This window comes from Cucumis melo, chromosome 10 (assembly GCF_025177605.1).
Source record: "Cucumis melo cultivar AY chromosome 10, USDA_Cmelo_AY_1.0, whole genome shotgun sequence".
Classification (NCBI taxonomy): domain Eukaryota; kingdom Viridiplantae; phylum Streptophyta; class Magnoliopsida; order Cucurbitales; family Cucurbitaceae; genus Cucumis; species Cucumis melo.
In genome coordinates this window covers 6,358,964-6,384,036 of record NC_066866.1, presented here as the reverse complement: position 1 = coordinate 6,384,036, position 25,073 = coordinate 6,358,964, and the positions used below count along the sequence as shown (strand labels likewise).

Sequence of the window (25,073 nt, the reverse complement as noted above, 5' to 3'; positions counted from 1 at the left end):
CGCTAGCAAAACATATAAAAAAATTAATTTCAAAAGGTAATCAAAGGAAAATTTTATTTTTCTTCCAAATTTTAGTTCATCATCCAAACCCGAAAAATTTAACAAAATGACATAATAATCAAAAACTTTTCAGGGCCGTTTCCCTTCATATCTTCATCGTTCTCTTCATTATCGATCCTATCTCTTCTTCTCTCGCTGTCTCTCTTCTTCAACCTTTTTCTCTTTTAGTTTCCCAACTTTTTTGCCACCACTTCATTGCTTGTTTCTACAAACTTTCCATCGTTTTCATGTTCCGAAATGTATGTTGCTCTTATCCTTGAATGAATATTGATTTTTTTTTTGTTCTGTCAGCATAGTCTTTTGTGTTTGTATAGTCCATTGAAGTGTATTGCCTAACTTTTTTTGAATGATCACCAAACTGTTATTAAATTATTGTCATATTTTATTAAGTAATCTCTCTTATTTTACTATGCAATCTCCCACATTTTACAACAAAATCTTCTATAGTTTACTGAGCCTCCTTCGATAGTTGTCCAATTTCTTAAACAATCATTAATATACATCTTTGTACAATTTGGTAGGAAATGAGGTCAGTTCTGAAGCAATTATGTTGGAGGCCATATGAAAGGTTTGAAGGTCATAAATGATATAATATGTAGTGAATTAGTAAATATTATGCTCCAACGACTAAATATTGACTCAAACATGTTTGACATTCAAGAAAACATGCAGACTAACACTTGCACAAGTTCATCTAGGTCACATGATGTGTATTGGAAAAACCTAGGAGATTGTATAGTCAAATGCGAGAGGTCGCTGAGTTGTGGGAGATCACTAGTAAACTATGGAGAATGAGTAGTAAATATGGGAGACTGTTTAATAAAATATGGACGGTTGTTTAATAACTATTGGGTGATCTTCTAGAAAAAAAGTTAGGCGATGCACTTTAACGAACTAAACGAGCCCTGGACCCATTGTCAACGGAATGGAAAAATCAATGAGCATTAGAGAATAAGAGCAACCTAACTTTCAAGTATGAATTTCGATCTAGAGGGAACTGGGAGACAGACTTACCACTAAGCTAACTTATGGAATTTATACACATATTATATATAAATAAATAAAGCATAAAGTTGAGGCATGAATGAACCGCCTATGCTAAATCTGTCTGCACTTTCAAGACACGAGAGCAATTGTTTTGATAAGATATTCATAAATTGAATTGTAATTTAAACTATTGTAGTTTCCCATTAAATATTAATAGAGAACGAATTTTTAATAATCATGTTTTATATTTAAAAAATATAAAATAATTATTTGATAATATTATGCTATAATTTAGATTTTGTGGTTATAATTAATATTGAGTCTCATTAATTTGATAAAATTGTATCTTTATATGAAATTTTAAACTTTAATTTTTAAAACACGACCAAACAAACGTTATAAAAATCCAAACCCTATATTTGCATCGCAGTCTTCGAGAGTTCCCAAAAATCAGATCAAAGGAAGAGTCTTTCTACGCATTTTCTCCTCTTCATTCTCTTACCTTCAGGTAATTATGAACTTACGATACCTGGATTCACTATTTCGTTTATAGATGTTTATCTAGATTATTCTTGGTCGAACCCTAAACCCATAGTTGTTTACCGCTACTTTCTTTGTTTCGATCATTCCGAATTAGCTGTTTCCCTTCACTCTTAGTTTGAATCATCTCTTTGCGTTTCTTTAGGTCAAGAATTGGGAAAAGAATAGGTGATAAGAGGACCCTTTTTGTCGAACCCTCTTGATTCCCTTTTAATATATATATGGATGTATCTTGTGTGGGTTTATAATCTTCAACATTTTTAACATTTATCGTAGCAGGCAATTGAGAGTTTCAGTGAGACCTGAGCCTATGAAGTGTAGCTTAGGGTTTTAACAGTCAGAACCCCTTTTCAGTTTAGGATCATAAGTGGGTGTCATTGGATTAACTACTATTCTATTTAGGTAGTAATTAGTTTGAATTGGTAGGAAGTTGACAATATGCATCTTAATTGCTGACCTCACCTGATCATTGTTGTGGACAGGTTGAAACATGAGAAGATACAGTCCACCATACCATAGTCCACCAAGAAGAGGGTATGGTGGTCGTGGAAGAAGCCCCCCGGGTAGGGGTTATGGTGGTGGCGGTGGCGGTGGCGGTGGGTATGGAAGGCGAAGGGAACAGCCTCATGGTAGCCTTTTGGTTAGAAATATTCCTATGGATTGCAGGTCAGGATTTCACCACTTTTTTTCAGCTACCTTATTGCTTTGTCCAATTTAGGTTTCAGTACTAACTACTACTTTTCTAATTAATGAATTTATTGTTTTCTTTCACTGCATTTAAAGAACTTGACTTTTGGTTGTAATGGTACATTTAGGCCGGAGGAGCTTAGAGCGCCGTTTGAGAGGTTTGGACTTGTTCGTGATGTGTATATTCCAAAGGACTATTACACAGGGTGAGCATCTTGTGTTTATTTTTCTTATTTGTTATTCATTCCACTCAATCCATGGTATGTGTTGGATTTATCGAGCTGTTATTCTACCTGATTTGCGAACGTGTACTTCTACTTTCCTTGTACTTTCCTTGTGAGTTAGTTTGGTAATGACACATCATTAAGATTTGATCAAATGAACCTCATGCAGGGTTCGGGTGGTAATTTTAGGTTTACTTGTTAAGCATTACGCCAAGCCTTTTGAGTTAGAACTTGTTACTTTCTCTTGTTTGATGCTCTCAGTCGTGTGCTAAGCTTCATATATAGGTCAATCATGATCATATTCATAATATATAGAGCACATTTAAAGCTTTTCTAATTTGCATTTCAAGATTCTATTGTCAGAAAAATGCCTGATTTTCTTTTTCTTCTTTCTGGAAAGAACTCTCAAGTGCCTACATACGCAAGATGAAATAAACTCTTAAGCAACTGTTGGGGGACTCTTTTACAACTACCTTTTAACTTGATCAATTCTTGAGGGTGTAATATGTGCACTGAACTGAGTTCTAATTTTTTTAGACAATTTTTTTAGATTGTATGGAACATCCAGTTGAGTTTGTTATTCATAGTCAGGGAATGAAGAGGATGAACAATGTCAAATGAAATTTCACCGGACCTTATTTTTTCTGGATGGATCTTATTCCCATTTCATAGTGTGTTTTGAACTGCTTTGTCAGGGGGCATATTGGTTAGAACTTTGAAGTTAAAACAAGCCCAAGCCCCTTTTAATGAGGGTCTACTACCTTCCACCGCCTAACATATAGCTCATCAAGAATGAAAAGAATAATATCGAAATGAGGGTGTCTCTCTCTGAGGAGACATTAGATAACCACACCCATCAATAGAAGTTGATAAGGAAGAGGGTTGATTCTTGAGCAATTGAAGCCAACAAGTTGAAGGTTTCATAGTTGTGGAATCTTTGTTCAAGTGCTTCATTTCCAAGCGTTTGAAGAATAGTCACAAATTTTTGGTTTCAAGTAATTATATCAAGAAATGTGAAGTTTATGAGGAGGAAGGTATATTCTTGAGCAATTGAAGCCAACAAGGTGAAGGTTTTAAGGTTGTGGAATGTTTGTTCAAGTGCTTCATGTGTTCCAAGTGTGTGAAGAATTTTCAACTCATGAATTGTTGGTTTACTTATATCAAGAAATATGAAGATTTGTCAAGTCAAGTTACGTTGAATTGAAGTGCTTATAGTTACAAGAATATGAAGATTTTTCAAGTCACTTGCCTCTTTCATGCTTGATTGTAAAGATAAGGTTAGCTACTAAACTTTGAAATTCGCTGTGCTTTATGTAACTCCAGCCCCAGCTTTGATGAAAGCAGTCTGAAGTTAATGCTGGATATGAAAAGAAAGCTATTTAGTTTACGACATCCCAAATCCTTTTAGCCATGAAAATGTATATTAATGTAGTCATTCACCCTTATTACCCAAGATTTGTATCCAGAATGGGTTTCTTATTTTTATCTCTGTTTTTTTTCCTTAAATCTTTTGTAGTGAGCCTCGAGGATTTGCATTTGTGGAGTTTGTTGATCCTTACGAGGCTTCTGAAGCTCAGTACCATATGAATGGGAAAAAATTTGCTGGTAGGGAGATTACTGTGGTCCTTGCTGCAGAGTCGAGGAAGAGGCCAGAACAGATGCGCCAAAGAAGTAGAAGGTAGTTTGTTTATTCTCATTTTCCTCTTTTTCTCAATGGTTTCAGGGAACAGCAAATTTAGTATTCGCCCCCTTGCATCTACTTTCAAGTTTGAGTTGCATGGTTGTTTGCTTGAGCCTTAAAGAAATATACTCATTATTGTTCATCCGGTAAAAAGTCTCAGTTCTTTTCTGTATTGTAACCAAGCTGCAAGCATCTATATCTTATATAATGTTTATTTAGTGGGGTGGGGTGGATCAAAATCAATCTAAAACTCTCAGTTCTTTCCATTCTCTGTATATAGTGGCTAACAGCCTTTTATTAGTTGCAAGTTACATGTTTTTTACTATTCCCTTTTTTCCTCTTTGCAGGGGACCATCTGGCTACGGTGGACGCCGTTCTCATTATGGTATGGGTACAATCAGTCTCTCTTCAAATTTTACTAACCTTATCTTTAAATAGCTTTTTTAGTTAAGTGAAAACCCCAACATAAAAAAGTGAGAAGTCCTCTTATATTCTAATTCTCAATTTCTAGTTCATGGTAAAGTTTTTTAACTGTTCAAGAAGTCTAGCATCATGTATGGTTCTTCCCTCACAATGTTACCTGCAAAGTTTAGTAAAGAGCACATCACAACAATTTCAAGGGCAATGACACCGTTCTATTAGCAGGAATAAGGAAAAGGTTGAAAACACCAGTTAGCTAGAAGTAGAACATATCAGAAACAGAAAGATAGTTAACCAAGAGAGTTGCCCCACCCCACCAAAACCCCGCATAATCAACCTGCCCTTCACAAATAAACCTGGCACACCTCACTAACCCACAAACTAACAGCCAGTGTTCGAATTTCCTGATTTACTTCTAGAATATGTCTTCTTGTGTGTGTGTGTGTGTGGGTGGGTGGGGGGCTCACAGATTACTACTTGTTATGGAACTGTTGGACATTACAGCTTGAAGCAGTAGCATATGGGAATTATTTCTAAGATGCACGTGTATTCTTATTTGACTTTTCTTGAGACCTAAGATTGTTGTATTTATTTGCAAGCTCTCAGTTAAATGGTTTTATATATCATTTAGATGGACTCTTTATTTTATTTTTTGTGCAATGATCTTAGTAGTTTCACATGCAGACAGATGAATTATGGTATTTAAATTGTCCTTTTACTAGAATCATTCTTTCCTTATTTGGTCCTCGGCTCTGAACCTTTTTTTCAACATGCAACTTCTTTTATTAGGTTCAAATATAAACATATAATAATTCCTTTTGGGTTTATTGGGTTCCTTAAGTGAGTGTGTGTGTCTCAACTTAGCATAACGTCAACTCCTTTGTTATGAAATTTTGAGTGTGCAGTTTAATTGCTAAAATTAAAAACGAACCTCTTCTGTAGTCTGTGCATTTATTTGTTTGTGGTATTGTAGGCTTCAATTTCTTACTAAATTTCAAGTGCACATACTTCAGCTTCTTCTAAAAAAATTACACATTCATGCTCGGAATCAAACCAATCCTTAATTATTGTACTGGACAAAATATGGCCATTTTGGATTTTTGTATTCAATGATCAAACCTGGTTTCAGGCAGTAGTTGTTCATTTGATTTGATTTTTTTTTTGTTGGGGTTCATATAGGACGTTCAAGATCTCGTTCAGTATCCAGATCACGCTCCCCTCGCCATCCTTCGGGTTCAAGAAGTAGATACCGATCAAGGTAATCTTCTATTTAAAACACCTGGTTCACATTTATTAATGCTCCAGATAGTTGTAAATATGCCATAAGAGAAATTGTCAGGTCTTACTCTCCAGCTCCGAGGTGGCGAGGCGACTATTCTGTTTCCCCTGGTAGAAGGCACGCAGAGTACCCTGAATCACCTAGAGGTGCTCCTCGTGAGCGAGATGTTGAGAGGAGCCGACAAGTATATTCTCCTGGTTATGATAATGCTGATGAGCACGATCAGAATGGAAATGGATATCATGAGTAAGTTGTATGATTTACTGATGAATTTTGAGTACCTGCCTGACTGTGTGGTTCCTTTCATGTTCTTGTTGGCAACATGACATTTTCCCATAATTTCAGCCATTTTGCAATTTTGACTTCATTGCTTTTCTGGCAGCACCTTGAACATGAGACTATTTTTGGTGTTTTTCATTTTTTTTAAATCATATACTTCATCATATTTGTTTACTGTGCTCGTTTAGAAATATGTTCTATTCGGTTTTATTTATACGTCGATCCATTTTCGCTTCTTTTAGCAAGTCTGGATTTGAAGGGGAGGATGCACGAGGTAATTGGAGGTCGTCTCCTGGTAGAACATCAAGATCCCCATCGGGGTCCCGATCCCGCTCTGCTGATGCGTCCCCCAGACACGGTAGATGATTTTTCTTTGAGAAAATATGACAGTAGATGATGTAAACCATCTTTTCTAATATAAAACATTTGTTATTATCCACTATCCAGGAGAAGTTTTTAGATTGTATTTTGTAAGATGTTCTTGGGCGTGTTGGGATTTTCTAGACCGGGGAATCTTATTTGCTCTCATTTGAAGTTTAAAAAATATTATGCTACTTTTCTGGATACCAATGCTATCTGTTTCTCTGCCTATCTCATTATTCATTAGCATCATCGATGAAACCATGGCCCCTCTCATTCCCAACGTGCTATCGACTTGAAAATTTTGATCTCTACAGGTTTACTCTCGACCATCTTGACTTGGTTGAATTTGTTAGGAAAAATATGATTTAAGGCTTCTTTTAGAAGTTGCAATGTTTCTCCTTTTATTTTATTTTATTTTTTTTTTATCTTGGGAATGTTTCAAAAACTCTTTGAATGGAGTGATACCGTTTTTGTATCGCACTTTTTGTTTGGGTCGTTGCTACTGTTTTGGTTCTTGAATTTCATATAAAATTTAAACAAATTTCTATTCTAGTCGCTATTTCGAAACATTTTTGCTAAACTAAGAATGCTGTTGCAACTTATTTTTTTGGAAAGAAATATAATCATTTCATTTTACAAGTAATATATACACAAGTGGTAACACTTCTAAGTATTTGATTAAGTGTTTATTTAGATACCAAATACTATGAAAACTTAAAGAATTTTTAGATTAGGACACTACTCCACCCCTTGAGAAAGATAAGCTCAAAGTCCCTGAACACTCTCTCCAACATTTGAGTACCTTTCTCACCCTTTTACCATAGATTTAACGATTTTATTTTCATCCACTACATTTTTTTTAACCCACATTTAATAATGGAATTTTTATAATTAAGTAACTAAATACAGTCTTTCACAAATTTGAAAATGGAGGGTGATTATAGTTTGTCCCTTGAATTACTATCATTATATTCATATACTTGTATGCAATATTTAGCCTTTAATAAACTTACCACAAATTGTCCACATTTGTCTTTTTTATATATATATAAAAAAGAAAATAAGAATAAATTTTATCTACTCCATTACTCCTATTTCCAATTGAAAGTGGAAATACCAAAAATATAAGAATGGGTTTCTATAGTGGGGGCAGTTCTTACCTTACATACATTACTCTTATCTCCATTTGTAATTAGAAATACCATAAACTATTAAAACGATTTTATATTAGTTTGGGGCTGTTCTCTTCCTACTCTCATCAACATCATCATTATTGTTATTGTTTATTTTTTAAAAATCTTAATGAACGGTTTTTTAGATTTCATGATTAAATCTATTCTATTTATTTGTTTCTTGTCATTTTCAAATATGATAGAATAAACTAAAATATCTATAAAATACAATGAAATTTTAAATTCTATCGATGAATTTGAAAATTCTAAATATTTTTTTTTAACAATTTTATCATTTACAATAATTTATTTTTCCTTTTTATCCAACTATATAATTTTAAGATAAAAAAAAGGGTTTGAACCTATGACCTTTTAATCGACGATATGTATTTTATTTTAGTTTAATTGTGCTTTTGTTGAATAGGTTCAATTCAATGTAGTAGGATAGTTGCCACTTATTTAAAGATCTCTTCTAGACCTATTCTTTTTCTTGTTTCCTTAAAGAATTCTTAAGACTTATCTAATAAAATTTAATTTTCTCCAATATTCAACCAAGCCGTCTTAGCTCAGTGGTAGAGCGCGTGGCTTTTAACCACGTGGTCGTGGGTTCGATCCCCACAGACGGCGAAAATAATTACATCTTATATTTTTCATTTTTCTTTTCTTATATAACATTGAAGTGTCTATTTCCTTTAAAGAAGTTTTCATGGCAATAAAATTAAAAAAAGTCTCAACTTTCTTTTATTTTCTTTTTTTTAAAAAAGTCAGTTGTTAAAATGTCAACTATTAAATTTAGTATTTTCTTTTCTTTAATCTTACTTATTCCATGTATTGAAAAGGATAATTAAATTGTTTAAAATCAATTTAATAACATAAATATTTTCTCGCAACTAAATTGTAACCTTTTCCTTAACCCACCTCAATTATAATGAAAAAAAATACTCGAAAGTCAATAGTCTATAAAATAGTAAACTATCCATAATATGTATAAAATAAAGCTACGAGATTTCTTTTTAACTTACTTTTTACTTTTATATTTTAATTCATACTTTGTACATTGTTGATCAAATAAAAATCTTTTAAGTATATATATGTGATTTGTTGAAAAAATTTAAATAAGAAAAATTTATGATAATGAGATGTGATGGAGGTGGTTACATATAAATTGAGCGGCTCTTGTACGTGACTAATAACAAAAGTTTAATAAAATGTATGAATAATTATCGAAGAGAATCGGTTAAATAAAGTAGAAGGACGTAGACTTTCATGGTTAATCACATGGGGTGTTAGGTGATAAAATGTTGTTTGCATTTTATAACGATCCGATTGTTTATAAATTGAATTTATAAAGGTTAGTTAATTATATTTGGTAAAAGGAGGAGCAAAGAGCAAAAGGATAGGTCTGAATTTCCATGCCAATATATGTATATTATAATTAAAGAGTGGGAGTATTCCATATGTGTATTAAGGTAATTAGAAGATTCCATAAAAACAAGAGAAATGTGGTAGATTATCCAAATTTATATTGTTTGAAGTAATAATTAGTCACTTTGGGTGTAAGAGAAAAAGAAGGAAAATATGTCTTTGTTGGAAATTTAGGTGCAGGTCACCGCTACAAAATAGGACCTGGGACCCACTCCCACGCAATATTGAAAAACTAATAATAAAAATTCAACGGAACGGAACGGAACGCCGAAGAAGAAATAAAATAAAATAAAATAAAATAAAATAAATAGGAATTAATTCATTACTAATAATAATAATAATAATAATAATAATAATAATAATAATAATAATAATAAATAAGAAAAGAAATAAAAAGACATTAAATTAAAAAGAAAAAAAAGAAAATATATAGAAGAGGAATAAGAAGAAAGATCAGCTGGGCTGTTTCGGTCTGAAGCCAAGACAAGGCAGTATCGCTTTACGGCGATTTGAGGGTTTCGAATCATTTGTCTTCGCCATTTCGGTATGTTATAAATCTTTCTTTAAATCTTCATTTCTAATCTTAACAACTGCTTTTTCATTCCTTTCTGTTCTTGTTTCTTCTTATTTGTTTTCATCCGACTCCTTACAGAGTTGTCTACTGGAAGCTGCAGATGTATGTGATTGAGTATAAAGTCTGAGAAATATTGATTTTCAACAGTTTTCTCTTTTCTTTTGTCCTTATCTGATTTGGGTAGTTTTGATTTGTAAGAATGGGGTTGTTTAGAGCTGGTTCTGCTTTGGCGAAGATTGCCATTAGGAGAACTTTAGCACAAGGGGGAGGATCTTATGCTGCGAGATCACGTATTATTTCATCTCAGAATCGATATTTTCACACCACGGTTTTTAAGCCCAAAGCACAATCTGCGCCAGTGCCTCGCCCTGTTCCTCTTTCGAAGCTAACTGATAGCTTTCTGGATGGGACGAGCAGTGTGTATTTGGAGGAGCTTCAAAGGGCTTGGGAGGCTGACCCCAACAGTGTTGATGAGTCTTGGGATAATTTCTTCAGGAATTTTGTGGGTCAGGCGGCAACGTCTCCTGGTATTTCAGGGCAGACAATTCAAGAGAGTATGCGTTTGTTGTTGCTTGTTAGGGCTTACCAGGTTAATGGTCACATGAAAGCCAAGTTGGATCCTTTGAGTTTGGAAGAAAGAGAAATCCCGGATGATTTGGATCCTGCCCTTTATGGATTTACAGATGCTGATCTTGATAGGGAATTCTTTCTTGGTGTGTGGAGGATGGCTGGATTTTTATCAGAAAATCGTCCAGTGCAGACTCTCAGATCAATTTTGACCCGTCTTGAGCAAGCTTACTGTGGGAGTGTTGGATATGAATATATGCATATTGCAGATCGTAACAAATGTAACTGGTTGAGAGACAAGATTGAGACCCCAACACCAATGCAGTACAATCGGCAGCGCCGAGAGGTGATTCTTGATCGCCTTATATGGAGCACACAGTTTGAGAACTTCTTAGCCACTAAGTGGACCACAGCAAAAAGATTTGGGCTTGAAGGTGGTGAGACTTTGATTCCAGGGATGAAGGAGATGTTTGACAGGGCTGCAGATCTTGGAGTTGAGAGCATTGTTATTGGAATGCCTCACCGAGGAAGATTAAATGTTTTGGGTAATGTTGTTCGGAAGCCTCTTAGACAGATCTTTAGTGAGTTTAGTGGTGGTACGAAGCCTGTGGATGAAGTTGGACTTTACACAGGAACTGGTGATGTCAAATATCACTTGGGTACTTCCTATGATCGACCGACTAGGGGTGGAAAACATATTCATCTTTCTTTGGTTGCAAATCCAAGTCATTTGGAAGCTGTTGATCCAGTTGTTGTTGGGAAAACTAGAGCAAAGCAATATTACTCCAATGACATTGAAAGGATCAAGAATATGGGCATTTTGATTCATGGTGATGGTAGCTTTGCAGGACAAGGTGTGGTGTATGAAACTCTTCATCTTAGTGCTCTTCCTAACTACACCACTGGAGGAACAATCCACATTGTCGTGAATAATCAAGTCGCTTTTACTACTGATCCTAGGGCTGGAAGATCATCACAATATTGCACTGATGTTGCCAAAGCTTTGGATGCTCCTATTTTGCATGTAAATGGCGATGACATGGAAGCTGTTGTCCATGTTTGTGAGCTTGCTGCAGAGTGGCGCCAAACCTTTCATTCAGATGTAGTTGTTGATCTGGTTTGTTATCGTCGGTTCGGACACAATGAGATTGATGAGCCATCGTTCACACAACCTAAGATGTATCAGGTACATATTTACTTCTAGTTTTAATAATGCTTTTGGATATGAATATTGCGGAATATTCTTCTTTCTGTGCCTTCAGTTAGTTACATTAATTCTCAAAACTTTGGTGCTGTATTCATGTATTAATTTGTATACTCTTAGTGATCTATTACTGACTACTGAGCTGATTGAGAACAGGTCATCAGGAATCATCCTTCATCTCTTGAGATCTACCAGAAAAAACTCTTAGAATCTGGGCAGGTGAGTCAGGAGGATATCAATAAAATACGTGATAAGGTCAATAAAATCCTTAATGAAGAATTTTTGGCGAGCAAAGATTATGTTCCGAAGAGAAGAGACTGGCTTTCGGCATATTGGTCTGGTTTCAAGTCTCCTGAACAGATCTCAAGAGTTCGGAACACTGGGTATGATAAATTTTATTATTTGATTCTCTTCATATGTTATACTTTAGTACCGAAATTTATACTCTGATCAATTTTGCAGAGTTAAACCAGAGATACTAAAGAATGTTGGAAAAGCAATTACTGTATTTCCAGAAAATTTCAAGCCTCACAGAGCAGTCAAAAAAGTTTATGAACAAAGAGCACAAATGATTGAAACAGGAGAGGGCATTGACTGGGCACTTGGTGAAGCCCTTGCTTTTGCCACTTTGCTTGTGGAAGGTAACCACGTCAGATTGAGCGGCCAAGATGTTGAGAGAGGTACCTTTAGTCATCGACATTCTGTTGTGCATGATCAAGAAACGGGGGCGATCTACTGTCCTCTGGACCATGTTATCATGAATCAGAACGAGGAGATGTTCACTGTAAGCAACAGGTAAAGTTGATTACAATTCCTTTTTGCCCATATATTCAGACAAGAGAGGTTTGACGCTTTTGAATTCATTGTATTAATTCCTCTTCCTACTCACAGTATGCTTTTTATGATCTCCTCTCATAATTCAATTTCCATGTACAATTTTCCTTTTGGTTGTTCATATTGAATAGTCATTAGGGTACCTCCTTAGGTTAGAGTTGTTAGCCAATGAGATGAGTAAACTGCATCTTCAAGTTTTGCATGAAGAACAATGGAAGCATATTAGTTTGGGTTTGATCCAGATGGCTCTGTTACTCCACCAAAGTGCTAGTGTCGTTAATGTGTTAGTGTGTTACCTTTTCAGTCATCTGTGAGCTTTGTAATTTAGGGAATCTGATTATGAAATCTTCTGTGAGTTGTACAGTTTACCTTATTGCACAGGGTTACTCTTACAAGTTCTCTTTTTTCTTATCCAACAGTTCTCTTTCAGAGTTTGGAGTTCTTGGATTTGAGTTGGGTTATTCGATGGAAAATCCTAATTCATTGGTAATATGGGAAGCCCAGTTTGGTGATTTTTCAAATGGTGCTCAAGTTATATTTGATCAATTCTTGAGCAGTGGTGAAGCAAAGTGGCTGCGGCAGACAGGGCTTGTTGTGCTGCTTCCTCATGGCTATGATGGCCAGGGCCCTGAACATTCAAGTGCAAGGTTGGAACGTTTCCTTCAGGTATCCAACAACGATCTTCTTTGTCTTCTTCCTTTTTTTTTTCAAAAAGAAATAAATTGAAAAATAGTTTCTTCCGCTGTCTGTATCTTTCCTTTTTGTGCTTGGCCCAGTGTTTTCTTTTTACTGTTAGGTTGTTTGTCCTTGCTTGATTGGTTTGATGATGGACACATGCGAGATGTAAGGTTCTCATAGAAGAAGCTAGTTTAGAGAAATGTTGAAACATTTTATTTCTATCTAGTTATATGCTCTGCGATATAAATTTAAAGCACAATTACAGTGCGCTCTCAGGCATAAGGGTGAGATGCATAGGAAATCAAAGGAATTCTTTCAAGTGTACGACAGTAAATTTATTTAAGAAAAATTGTTGTATAAAGCGCCATAAGATAATGGGAAATTTTAAATTAGAGCTCTTGGAAGATAGTTTAGAGAAATGTTCCTTAATTCTTGCGCACTATAATAAGGATACTTTTCTGAGGTGTGCTTGAATACACTGCATTTATCTTTAAGGGTTTTTTTTAAAAGATTAAATTAATTTATTTTCTAATAAATGAGCTTATATTCCTGTTTCAAGTTCAAAAAATTCTATGACTAACATAAATGGTTTGAATGAGGAGCTCGACATGACACTGGGTTGCCTAATTTAATTTGGTTTCTGTTGATCAGAATTTGTACGTATTTCTCCTTTCTAGGCTTTTGCTGCCAGGGTTTCAATCAACTGTGTTTAATTATAGTTGCCTATACTATTGGAATTTGGAAATTGAAATGGATTACGTTGGAATCTTGGCTGAGAATGTTTGTCCAGGTTCTAATGTAGTGTACAATTCACTGGGCTCTTGAATAAGAAAAAATTTCATAATCTATGGCAGATGAGTGACGATAACCCTTTTGTTATTCCGGAGATGGATTCTACCCTTAGAAAGCAAATTCAGGAATGCAACTGGCAAGTTGTGAATGTTACCACTCCCGCCAACTATTTCCATGTTCTTCGGAGACAGGTTAGTGCTAGTTTTTGGTTGATGATATTAGTCGCCTTTATTGTCATTGTTATTTATTTATTATTATTATTATTAGGGGCATATTCAAATATAGTGTAATGAATCAAAATATTTATAGAATATAGTAAACTTTCAGATTCTATTAATGATAGACATTGATAGAGTTCTGTCAGTGTCTATCTGTGCATTTAATAGATATTGATGTCTATCTGTGCATTTAATAGATATTGATGTCTATCAGTGTCTATCGTAGATAAAATATGATGCTTTGCTATATTTTGTAAATATTTTGAGGAGTTTTGCCATTTTCAATAATTTTCCTTATTATTATTATTATTATTATTATTATTATTATTATTTTAACACAAAATAGAATGTTTCAAGATGGAAGAATAAGAGGAGGATGAGGCGTCCTTGAACTTAAAAAACATATTAGAAACTTCCTCATTAATGTACAGGTAGCAAAAGTGATAGTAAAATCTTTGGCCAGAACCTCTACCTAGGCCTAAATGGAAAAATTCACAAGCTGAAGACAGCTCCTGACCCAAGTTCTAAACTTTCTTCAACAGGAGCTTGTCAAGAAAGTCTCAAACCAGATTGATAAACGGAACTACCTCAATCACGTTTGAGAACTCCCCTTATTCTAGGTGAACCCCACAACAGTAATAAGAATAACCCGATTAAACAATTAGTTAAACATATTTTGGCTTGGAAAGATTGATCAAAGATCAAGAGTAAAGCATAACTTGTTCCTAACTTTAAGATTTCGAACTCTTCACAATTTAATTGATCAAACTAGATTGAAAGTCCTAAACACGCATTCTAACACAAAAATATAAAGAAAAGCATAAAGCTTGAGAGATAACACTCTATGAGAAAATTTCATTCAAATTCAAGTTGTCTTTTCAAATGTGGAAACTACAACCCTATTTATACTAATGAAAATGTTATATGAAAGGACAAAACATTTAATTTTATACCCTTTAAAAATGTGAATGAATCTAAAATGCATTAAAGATGTGAATCGATCTAAATTTCTAGATTCATTATGACCCTTGGGTATTCAAGTGACTCTTGAAGTTTCAGCTTGTCATTAAAAGTTGAAAATTTAGCTTGAAAGTTACTTGTTCTATGCTTTAGCTAATCAGTGCCAATTATCTTCTTATCACACATTGTTGTAAGCTTTCTTCAAAATCAATCGTAAAAGGAACCTCTTCTCTTTGAAGCCTATTTGGTTGGCGTTGCATGGAGAAGCTTGAGTCCTTTGTCGAAACTTTCTGTTGTGCTCTTCAAATTGTGAGAGAGAACATGATTTTTGTTCATAATTCATACACAAAGTTTTTGGCGATTCACTTGAAGTCGTAAAGTACACAGCCTCCTGTCAGGGTGTGTTAATTATTTTTTATTCTATTTATTTCTGGGCAGGGATGTTCCTTTCCTCACCCCCCCCCTCCCGTGTTGTAATCCTTTTCTGGAATCAATGCTGTGATTCGTTATATGTTGCAAAATGTTGGAAACTATAAAAGGACCGATAGGACAATTGCTGAAATAAAAACTAAAAGGAGAGGGAAATCTGCCCACAAGAAACTAAAGAAGAGGTAACTACATCCACAAAAACTAACGAAGAGCTTTAATAATATAGTTAAAAGTTAAAACACTACCAAGAAGTGGTGTGATAGAAACCCAAATATATTGAAAGATAAACAATAATGAAAATAAAAAATAAACCGTGTTCGAGATACTTGGACCCTCCCAATCTTGAGATACTCTTAAGCCTTCATATGTCCAAAATATTGCTCATCTTCACCATGCCCAACTCACTGTATATATAACCAACTTACCTAACAAATTATTTGGCCAATTACTAATACACGCCTAATATTTCTGCACTGCCAATACCTATCACGATGTGCTGTACGCTGTATATTTCTACAAAAGAACTCATAAGGAGAATATTATTTTAAAAAGTACAAAGGTTGCTCCAACCAAATAAAATAAATAGTGAAATGGATATATAGAAGGAAAACAAGTATCACCCTTGGCCAAGGTGAGGAGACCCCCACATTAAGTGAGTATTAAACTAGAGACTTACAGAAAAACCAGGTCAAGAACCCTTACGGAAATGAAGATGGTATCGTCTAACTAAAAGTTCCAAATGGGGAGAAAAGAAAAAAATGTAACCTTAAGAGATAGGTTTCCCAGGACTACAATGTGAATCATATTTGAGAGAAAGCTTAGAGTTTCAGCCATTATGGCAAAATCTACACTTGTTATAATTATAAAAGAACCGAAGAGAACGATAAATCGGAGAAACTCAAGAAGCCCTTGTTTGTTACCAAGGTGAGTTTGGTTCTGCCGTAAGATTAGCAATTCTCAAACCTTTAAAGCTTTTGATTTTGGAACTGCTTTCCAATCAATTATAACTTCATTAATATCCTAATTTTCTTTTGTATATATTTTATCCGCAGATTCACAGGGAGTTCCGTAAGCCCCTAGTTGTGATGGCACCTAAGAATCTTCTTCGACACAAAGATTGCAAGTCTAATTTGTCCGAGTTTGATGATGTTCAAGGTCATCCAGGCTTTGACAAGCAGGGAACCAGATTTAAGCGCCTCATAAAGGACCAGAACAATCACTCTGATCATGAAGAGGGTATTAGACGTCTAGTTCTTTGCTCTGGAAAGGTTAGCATCCACTATCTTATCTTCTCTTACTGCTACTTAATTTTTTCTAAATGTATTAAAGGCTGGATTAATCTTTTTTACTAACTGAAATGTCTTACATAAGTGAGTTATGATATTCTCTTGCAACTATGCTAGTAGCCTAGTACGAATTGGCCCGTCATATTCCATATTCATTATTGACTGGTCTATGCAATCTTTCTATTCAGCCCCCAGAAATTGGGTTTGTGTTTCACTTCTAAGATTTTAGTAATTGTTGAAATGTATGCTTGCGTTGTTTATAGATTTACTATGAGCTTGATGACGAGCGAACAAAAACGGATGGAAAAGACGTTGCTATATGTAGGGTCGAACAACTTTGCCCCTTTCCTTACGACCTCATCCAGCGGGAGCTGAAGCGATATCCAAGTATGTAATTCAGTTATCCAATAATTCGTAGTTGTAATTCAATTATTCAATTATTTGACTATTCAACATGGTATTCAATCATTTAACATGGTATCACATCATTCTAGGCTTCTACGGTTCTGGAAAAACTTCTTATAAGCAAATTTCCCTAAATCTTTTCTTCTCATGTTCTTTTTTTTTATGGTGACATCTAATATTACAGTAACTTGAATTTTTTTGCTTTTCAAGATGCCGAGGTCGTCTGGTGTCAGGAGGAACCGATGAACATGGGCGCATTTACCTACATTTCTCCCCGTCTTGCCACTGCCATGAGGGCTCTTGGAAGAGGCACATCAGAAGACATTAAATATGTTGGTCGTGCTCCGTCAGCCTCTACTGCCACTGGATTCTATACTGTTCACGTAAAGGAACAAACTGAGCTGGTGAAGAAAGCATTACAGCCTGAACCTATCAATAACGGCTTCTGAACACATTCTTAGTTCTATAACTTTGGAATTTCTCCAGAATAATCCTAAACATTCCAGCAATGGTAAGCTCCTCTTCCCCCCCCCCCCCCCCCCCCCACACACACACACACACACACAAACACAAAAAGAAAAAAAAAAAAGAAAAAAAAATCACGAGGATGAACAAACCTTAAAAAGCTGAAGTTTTAGTGGTCTGATTACCTATCCCTTGATTTTTGCATGCAGTTTGATGCGAGCATCATCCACTAAGACCATTTTTTAATTGAGATTTCCTTTTTTTTGACGTTGATATGTCGATGATAATAGCTTTTTTGTGGTTGGATTAATAGAAGATTGGATATACTTTGTTCAATAATTGCAGAAAGACTAATCTGCACAGTTTTCCACTCACTCACCAATGAAAGTAGTCTTTGTTTTTGTTTTCTTCACAAGTGGTCCGATTATGTATAATTTGATCTCAAATCTCGATGCTACACTCTTTCAATTATACTTTAATGTCGTTTCTCTATGGAAGGAAACTCTCTTATTCTCATTTATTTGTTGAAAATTGAAGGGTTTTGAAATTGTTTGAATGTGGATCATGCTTTTGTTGACTATATATTGTTGTTATTGAATTGACATTACAATAATGTTGCTAGATAAAGCTCCCATTACTATATTAAAGTTGGAAGCTAATTTGTATATATGGTAATTTTGTAGTTAAAGGTGTTTAAGTGAGAATGATATTACATTTCTCAAAAAGGAAAAAGAGGGTGAGAATGATATGACTGCCAATGTCATGTACATCTCATTTTTTGTGATGTATGATTTAAAGGAAAAAGATTTCTCTTTCTTTTTCACCCAAAAAAACAATATTAAAATCTTCATCTTTATATATATATATATATGTTTTTTTAAAGAAAATTATTTGATTACTTTTAATTAAAGTCATATCAGGAATGGTGGAGAAAAACTGATAAAAATACTAATCAAGATAACAAGTTTGTTTGTGTTTATTTTTATTAATATATATATTTTTTATTTCAATGTCATTAGATAACAAGACTTTCTTGTAAAAAAAATACTTGGGTGATTGTTCTATTTTAGTCTTGAGTGTTTTATATATATATATATATATATATATATATATTTTTAATAATTTGTGAAGTGGGGGAATAATAATTTTGTTTAGTTCCAAAAAAGAAAGAAAGAAAAGAAAAAAAAAAAAAGCTTGATATGTGAATCAATACAATTTGACAGAGTCTTAATCCTTCCATTAGTGGTTACAATTTTAATTTTTGTGGCTAACAATGACCTCAGAACTTATAACTACTTCAAGTCTGGGCTTTGGTGTGGCCACTCATTTCCACCACCATCATTTTTGGCCTATTAAAAACAATCACTCATTTGTATGTAATAATGAATTTACCATCAACTTTAATAATAACAATAATTTATTTCTTAAAAAGACAATAACTTATTAATATATTATTAATGATTTTTTTAATCATTTATTATATATCATTGAAAACATTAACTTTTTTTTTGACTACTTTTGAACATATATAGTGTTTAAAAATAAAATAACCTTAGTACAAGTAATATGACGAAGTATAGGCATACCTTTTGTAAACATAAGCTTTAGTGTCTTTTACTCTTAACTTTTAATTTTGTTTTAGACAAATGGACAACGAAGTATGTATGTGTTTGTACATATTAACACGCTAAAAAGAGTATCAGGTGAGTGTATAGGTTGTAAAACGTATTGTAAGAACTAAGATAATTTTCAATAGACGATCGAAATAAAGAAAATAAATCTTAAAAAGTTGAGATGAAAGTGAGTTTTAACTTCAACGAAAACAAAACCAATAAAAATGATGTCATTCATAAAGGCTAGTTGTTGACAAAGGTAAGTCAAGGATGAGCATTTTGGGTATGATTAGTGGACATTGTTTGGCAAATACGTAACTAGAAAAATTGCTAAATAATTTACTTTTTGAGAACTTCGAGATTATAAACGTCCATCAAGTCGTTAGATTGGAAGACTTTTCTCTAGTTTCTTATTTTTTGTACTAATCTCCTCTTTGTACACATGTTTATGTCCATTCATCACTTTTGGAATCGAAATGTAGGTGCTAAGAATGTATCAATTTAGTTGAGATGTCTGAGTGTACCTCTTGATCTCGACTTTTAGTAAAAATAGTCACTTTTCAAATGTTCAAAAGGATAAAAAAAAAAAAAAAATTCTTGAAAAATTGAGAGATAGAACATGAAGTTCAAACGCCCACTATTATAATACAGCCAACCCAATCCAATAATTACAATCCTATCAACCGAGAGAGAATCAATATAGTTTTTTTTTTTCTGGAGCGATAGCATATGAGTCATTTGTTAATTAGTAAGGACGACTTTGTAAGGCTATAAATACTCCCACGTGCCCAATAGTAAAGTAGTACCACGAAGAAAAAGTGAAAAGAACCCATCCAAGAGTAAATAAAACATCAAATCATGAGCTTCCTAGCATTGATTGAAGGTTAGGAAGAATGCAAAATTACGTGGTTCTAATCAAAATAATCGAACTATGTATATTAATGTATCACCAAGTCATTAAGTATTTTGATTTTTATTTAATTTCTTGCAAAAGTATACCTTTGTGAGAAAGATGATTTAATTAGAGATTGATACAAAAATAAACCCAAGTGTTCTCCACTCATCATCTTCATCAGCTTGCAATGAAACCAAATTGTATAAAGACACATTTTTCCTTCCTTCCTTGTGTACTCCAACAAACATAAAAAGCAAAATAAAAATAAAAAAGAAAAAGACTTTGTATTTGATTACAACTTTGCTTATATCTCCAAATTTTGACAACAAACACAAATTTCTGTCTTTCAAAGTCCACAATATTAATTTCTCTTTCCCAACGATATATTTTTTCTAATGATATTTTCTGAGTTGGAAACACTATATCTATTGCAAAATTATATATTAATCTTGCTGCAAGTTTTGTCAGAAAACATGGGACAACAAACACATTTGCTGTTTTCCTTTTCCAATTAAAAAATAAAATAAAAAGCTTATTGTAATGATATATAGTAATTGATTATGATAATATCGTACTAAGTGTCGTATTAGAATTGGATTTACTTCTCAAAGTGGGTCAAGCTTAGTCTTGTGATTAGTGAGATGGATAGCATTTGGGATCAAATAGTAGAAGTAATAATCATAAATAATTAATTGATATAAATCTTTTTCTTCTCTCTTTCATACCTAATCTTGATCCATATATGGGGTTTTAATTAATTATGCACTAAATCCCACAATTTGAGGCTAGAAACAAAAGTTTCTATAATTCAATAAATATTATTATATTTGAAGTAAAAAAAAGATTAAAGGATGATTAAGAAGGGGGTGTCAAAATCTAGACTAAAGTAAGGCAAAATTTTAAATCAAAGAATAGGACATTTCTTTATTGAACATATGGGGTTTCACATTCAATAATACTTTGGAATTTGGATTAAAAGTGGTTGTAGCTTTGGCTGATTGCATGGAAGGGTAAAGCCACTTTTCTTTGAATCAATCAATATAGTTCCCCTTCTTTTTGAAGGGTGTCCTTCTCTTTTTCTTTATTTTCCTTTTTCTTCTTCGTCTCTCTCGTCTTTTGCTTTTGAAAATATTCATAAAAGAAAATTCGAGCCGTTCAAACTATCGTTTTTTGAAAAAAAAGATTTCTTTGTTTTAATAACTTGTTAAAAGTAAATTCGTGATTAATTATTAATTTTAGGGGTTGTGATTTGATTTGTTTGATAGTAAAAATAAAATGAGCATGTAGTTAATTAAGAAAATAGGAATTGGACATATTTAAATAATACTTATACTTTTTGAAAAATGCCCATTATTGAATTTTGTATAGCTACTTTTTGATTGGATATTTGACTCATTTTTTTTGGACTTTTTCAATTATGATGAGAACAATGATATGAAGGATTTTTCTTTTGTCCCATAAATACTCAAACTTTTTTTTTTTCCCCTCAAAGAAAAAATAATAGGGGATGGTAACATTTGGATAATGTGCTTTCAAACTTTTGTATGGGCACACTACAAATTTGTGGTTTAAAACAGTATTCAAAACAATGTCATGGAATAGAGAAGGTCATATAATAATATAATAAAAAAAAAAGAAATGATCATAAAATAATAAAAATGTAGTGAATCATACAATAACAAAAATGTATTTTTTTTTAATTCAACAAAAGGTAAAAAGTAAAAGGTAAAGAAAAAAAAAAAAAAAAAACAATGTTTCAAACTTATGATCTCTATCCCTAGTTCAGTTATATATTTTTAAATTAATAGAATCTTTACTATCTAAGTTATAATTATGATATATCTAAGGTTGATTGGTTAGGGATATTATTAGATTTTAAATAAATAGTAAACCAACAACTTAAGTTAATTTTTTTTGGACAAAATATGATATGGGGATCAAATCTAAAATCTCAAGATTATTGAGAAAGTATAAAATGTTTAGGGTTGGGTCAAGATTTAAGATTCTTTCCAAAAATTCTCTTAGGATAAAAACCATATAAATCTTATAGAAGTATAAAACATTTAGTCACACTAATTAAGGACTCTCTTCAAATATATTAAAATAAGATAAAATATTTATAAATATAGCAAAATATAACCAATAGACTCTATTTGATAAAATAGAGGTCTATTAATGTCTAATAATTTTATCATTTAAAATAATTTGCTTTTTAATAACTCACAAACATATGAACTATGTGTAAAAAAGGTATATCATTTTTTAAGCTAATACAATTTTTTAAAAGAGAATTGTTAAGGAGAGGAAAAGAATGGAACTATTTGGGCAATGTAGCAAAAAGCTTAAACAGGTCGTAGAGATTTGGATAAATTTTGTTATATCTTATGAATAATTTTAATATTTTGGTATTTTTGAAAATGCTACTTTTTAAAATATAACGAAATATATTTTTCTCCTCTCTTCTTTCAACGCATTCTTTGACAAAGCTCATTGACGTCCTCATGAACGATTAGTTGTTGTTAACATCGTATCATTCGTAGTCAAACATCTCTCTTTCTCCCTCATCTTTTTCTTCTTTTTTCTTCTCTTTATTTTTCAACATCTTTTAATTTAATTTTCGAACACACAATGAACGAAACATCATTTTCGCCAAAAAAAAAAAAAAAAAAAAAATAAAATAAAAAAAAAGAAGAAAAAGAAACCAAAATCCTAATTACTTTTGAATCTCCTTAATCAATCCTCAAGACTTCCCTCCAATTTCTCATATTTTCAATCTTCCATTTTACTCTAATGAATTTTGTGGGATTGTTCGTTTAGTAAAGATTGAGAGACCAACAAATAACAAATGAAGTCAGAAAAATGGGAAAGTTGACAAAATTTTGTAAGGACTTTGATAGATATTATTATATTAAATTTACATTCTCACCTATCAACTTAACTTTTGTGTTGAATTGGTGATTTAAGAATATATTATATTAAATTTATCCTTGTTATTGGCTCGGTTGACTAATTTTATTAAAGCCAAAATTTGAACATCATGCTAGAAATCATGTCAAAGACGTGAGTAATAGTTTTGAGAGGCAACATCTTCAACAAAAATATTCTTTCCATATATGGTTTAAACAAATTTCATGGATCTCTTTCTCCTGATAATAATATAAGAAGATATATATCCTCTCCTAATTAATATAAAAATCTTCTGAACGGTTATGATTTTAATTTGTATAAATTTTTTATCTTTTTCAAAAGAATCTAGAAGATTTAGTCTTTTTTTTCAAGATCATAGCATATTTGGTTGTTTCTTTGGTCATTAACATAAAATATAGCTTGTGAGCTTTGTGTGTTGTGTAGTATATATACATGTGGAAGATAGAAGGCAGAGCTGGAACTTCTAGTAGATTTTACATCGACAATGAATCTCTTACGAAATACTCTGATCATATGGTATTTGGTGTTTGTTAAGTTTGTTGGTCCTATTTTCCTTTATTTATTTAACTCTTGAAATTGGATGTTTGTTTTGATTATACTATTATTTGCCCTGATCAGTTTGGATTGGACTTATTTTTCGATGTGTGCTGTTGGCTTGTTGGGTTTGGTGTTTTATTCTGTGTAGGTTGGAGCTTTTGGTGGTGGGCAAAAAAGCGAGAGTGAATTGGAGAAACTAAAAATCTTGTGGAGTCGATCATGAATTGGAGATTATGGTGAGTGCATCTCACATGACATTATGAATTCTCACAATTATTGTTGAAGAGGTTTTGATCAAGGAGGTCATAGATGATGAAGTGGGAACTTGACAATATTAATGCCTGATGACTTCAAATTCAAAGGGGTTTTCTCTTGGTGTTAATGTGGCAATTTTGGTGATCTTATCTCTGATTTATGTATTAGTATATCAAGTTTCACCATGTACAACATGATAGGTATTCTGTGGTTATGCTAGTATTGTAGACCATTATTGTGTACTCATGTATTATTTCACATGACAATAAATTATCTCTTTCTATAGGTGAAGGACCCCCAGATGTAGATGTTATGTCATCGAACTAGGTTACCAATTCCTAGTGTTATGATTATTGTTTTTACTATTTGTTACTTGAGTTATTACTTCAGTTATTAACCCAAGTATTAACTTAAGGTGTCAAGTTAATCGTGATAGCTTCTTTTTTCAGTGTTGAACACCTTGTTACAAGCATTATAATTCACTTCGTTGAGAAGATTTGTGAAAGTTATAAGGGAAGCCTAACGTTGAAGGTTATTTTGAGGAGGCTCTCTCAGGGGAGAGCCTGGACACTGAGACGCAAGGATGAAACATTAAAGCAATACGTGACTAGGGGAAGCTTAGATCGAATCCACAAATCAAGTGGTTTAGAGGGAGCCTAGACGTTTATCTTGTAAAAGTTGTGATTCAAGATAGTTATTTCTTGATAAGTTATGTACTTGTGAACCTCTTGAATTTTAGTAAATGATTTTTTCAAGCGGGCTTAATGTCACGTGGTTATTTTTAACACTTAACCAACATGCGACACAATGGTGATAGAAACACCTATGTAAGCCTTAGAGTTTGTTGGAAGACTTGCTAGAAGGGAAAAGGGGCTTTAGAGAAGGGAAAAGTAGGCAAAGAGTAGAGAAAGATTGAGAAAATTGAGAATGCAAGTGTATTACTTAAGGATGCTTGAGGATTTCTTGGATGCTTTACAAATGGGACCTCTTAGGGGTATTTATAGTAGTACATGACCGACATTGGGCCCTCTAAACCGACCTAATAGGTCGACAAAATCGTTCTAGAGAATTCTGGGTTTTTCATGACAGGCAGTTACCGACATGACACTGTTCACAACCGACATAGAAACTTCCAGAGGCGTCTGGGCGTGTCCGGAAGGGCCTAGAGCGCGCGCGGGTCTCCGTCACGTCCGTCATCGAAAGTTCCAGAATTTTCCAGGGGCGTCTCGAGTTTTCCCGGTGCACACCGTCGGGCGCGCGCGGGTCTGCCATGCGCGCTGTCCGTTGCGCGTGCGCGGATGCCGCACGCATTTGCT

The 25,073-nt window shown here is 33.4% G+C and overlaps 2 protein-coding genes and 1 non-coding gene across 8 annotated transcripts; all 3 read left to right on the top strand.

Moving 5' to 3' along the window:
- The first annotated feature begins 1,407 nt into the window (after positions 1 to 1,407).
- Positions 1,408 to 6,727, top strand: LOC103500205 (serine/arginine-rich SC35-like splicing factor SCL30). Of its 3 annotated transcripts, XM_051091407.1 has the most exons (9): positions 1,609 to 1,755; positions 1,867 to 1,989; positions 2,070 to 2,253; positions 2,403 to 2,480; positions 4,015 to 4,176; positions 4,527 to 4,564; positions 5,779 to 5,857; positions 5,939 to 6,124; positions 6,400 to 6,727. In XM_051091407.1, the coding sequence occupies exons 3-9, from the start codon at positions 2,078 to 2,080 to the stop codon at positions 6,521 to 6,523; spliced, it is 843 nt and encodes a 280-aa protein (XP_050947364.1). In that variant the 5' UTR covers positions 1,609 to 1,755; positions 1,867 to 1,989; positions 2,070 to 2,077; the 3' UTR covers positions 6,524 to 6,727. The 3 variants fall into 3 exon arrangements, with proteins under 3 accessions (XP_008461655.2, XP_008461657.2, XP_050947364.1); XM_008463433.3 differs by lacking the exons at positions 1,609 to 1,755; positions 1,867 to 1,989 and adding an exon at positions 1,408 to 1,555; XM_008463435.3 differs by lacking the exon at positions 1,867 to 1,989 and having other exon boundaries at positions 1,565 to 1,755.
- Positions 6,728 to 8,247: 1,520 nt separating this feature from the next.
- TRNAK-UUU (transfer RNA lysine (anticodon UUU)) lies at positions 8,248 to 8,319 on the top strand. The gene has a single exon. It is a non-coding gene; the product is annotated as a tRNA-Lys (tRNA).
- A 1,192-nt stretch (positions 8,320 to 9,511) lies between these two features.
- LOC103500204 (uncharacterized) lies at positions 9,512 to 18,045 on the top strand. 4 transcript variants are annotated; one of them, XR_007824283.1, is made up of 10 exons: positions 9,512 to 9,661; positions 9,770 to 11,444; positions 11,619 to 11,845; positions 11,925 to 12,257; positions 12,716 to 12,962; positions 13,829 to 13,957; positions 16,426 to 16,641; positions 16,923 to 17,046; positions 17,275 to 17,575; positions 17,739 to 18,045. XR_007824283.1 is itself a non-coding variant. In XM_051090891.1 (10 exons), the coding sequence occupies exons 3-10, from the start codon at positions 9,891 to 9,893 to the stop codon at positions 17,511 to 17,513; spliced, it is 3,069 nt and encodes a 1,022-aa protein (XP_050946848.1). In that variant the 5' UTR covers positions 9,579 to 9,661; positions 9,770 to 9,793; position 9,890; the 3' UTR covers positions 17,514 to 18,045. The 4 variants fall into 4 exon arrangements, 2 of the variants coding, with proteins under 2 accessions (XP_050946848.1, XP_050946849.1); XM_051090891.1 differs by having other exon boundaries at positions 9,579 to 9,661; positions 9,770 to 9,793; positions 9,890 to 11,444; positions 17,275 to 18,045; XR_007824284.1 differs by having other exon boundaries at positions 9,589 to 9,661; positions 9,890 to 11,444.
- Positions 18,046 to 25,073: the final 7,028 nt, after the last annotated feature.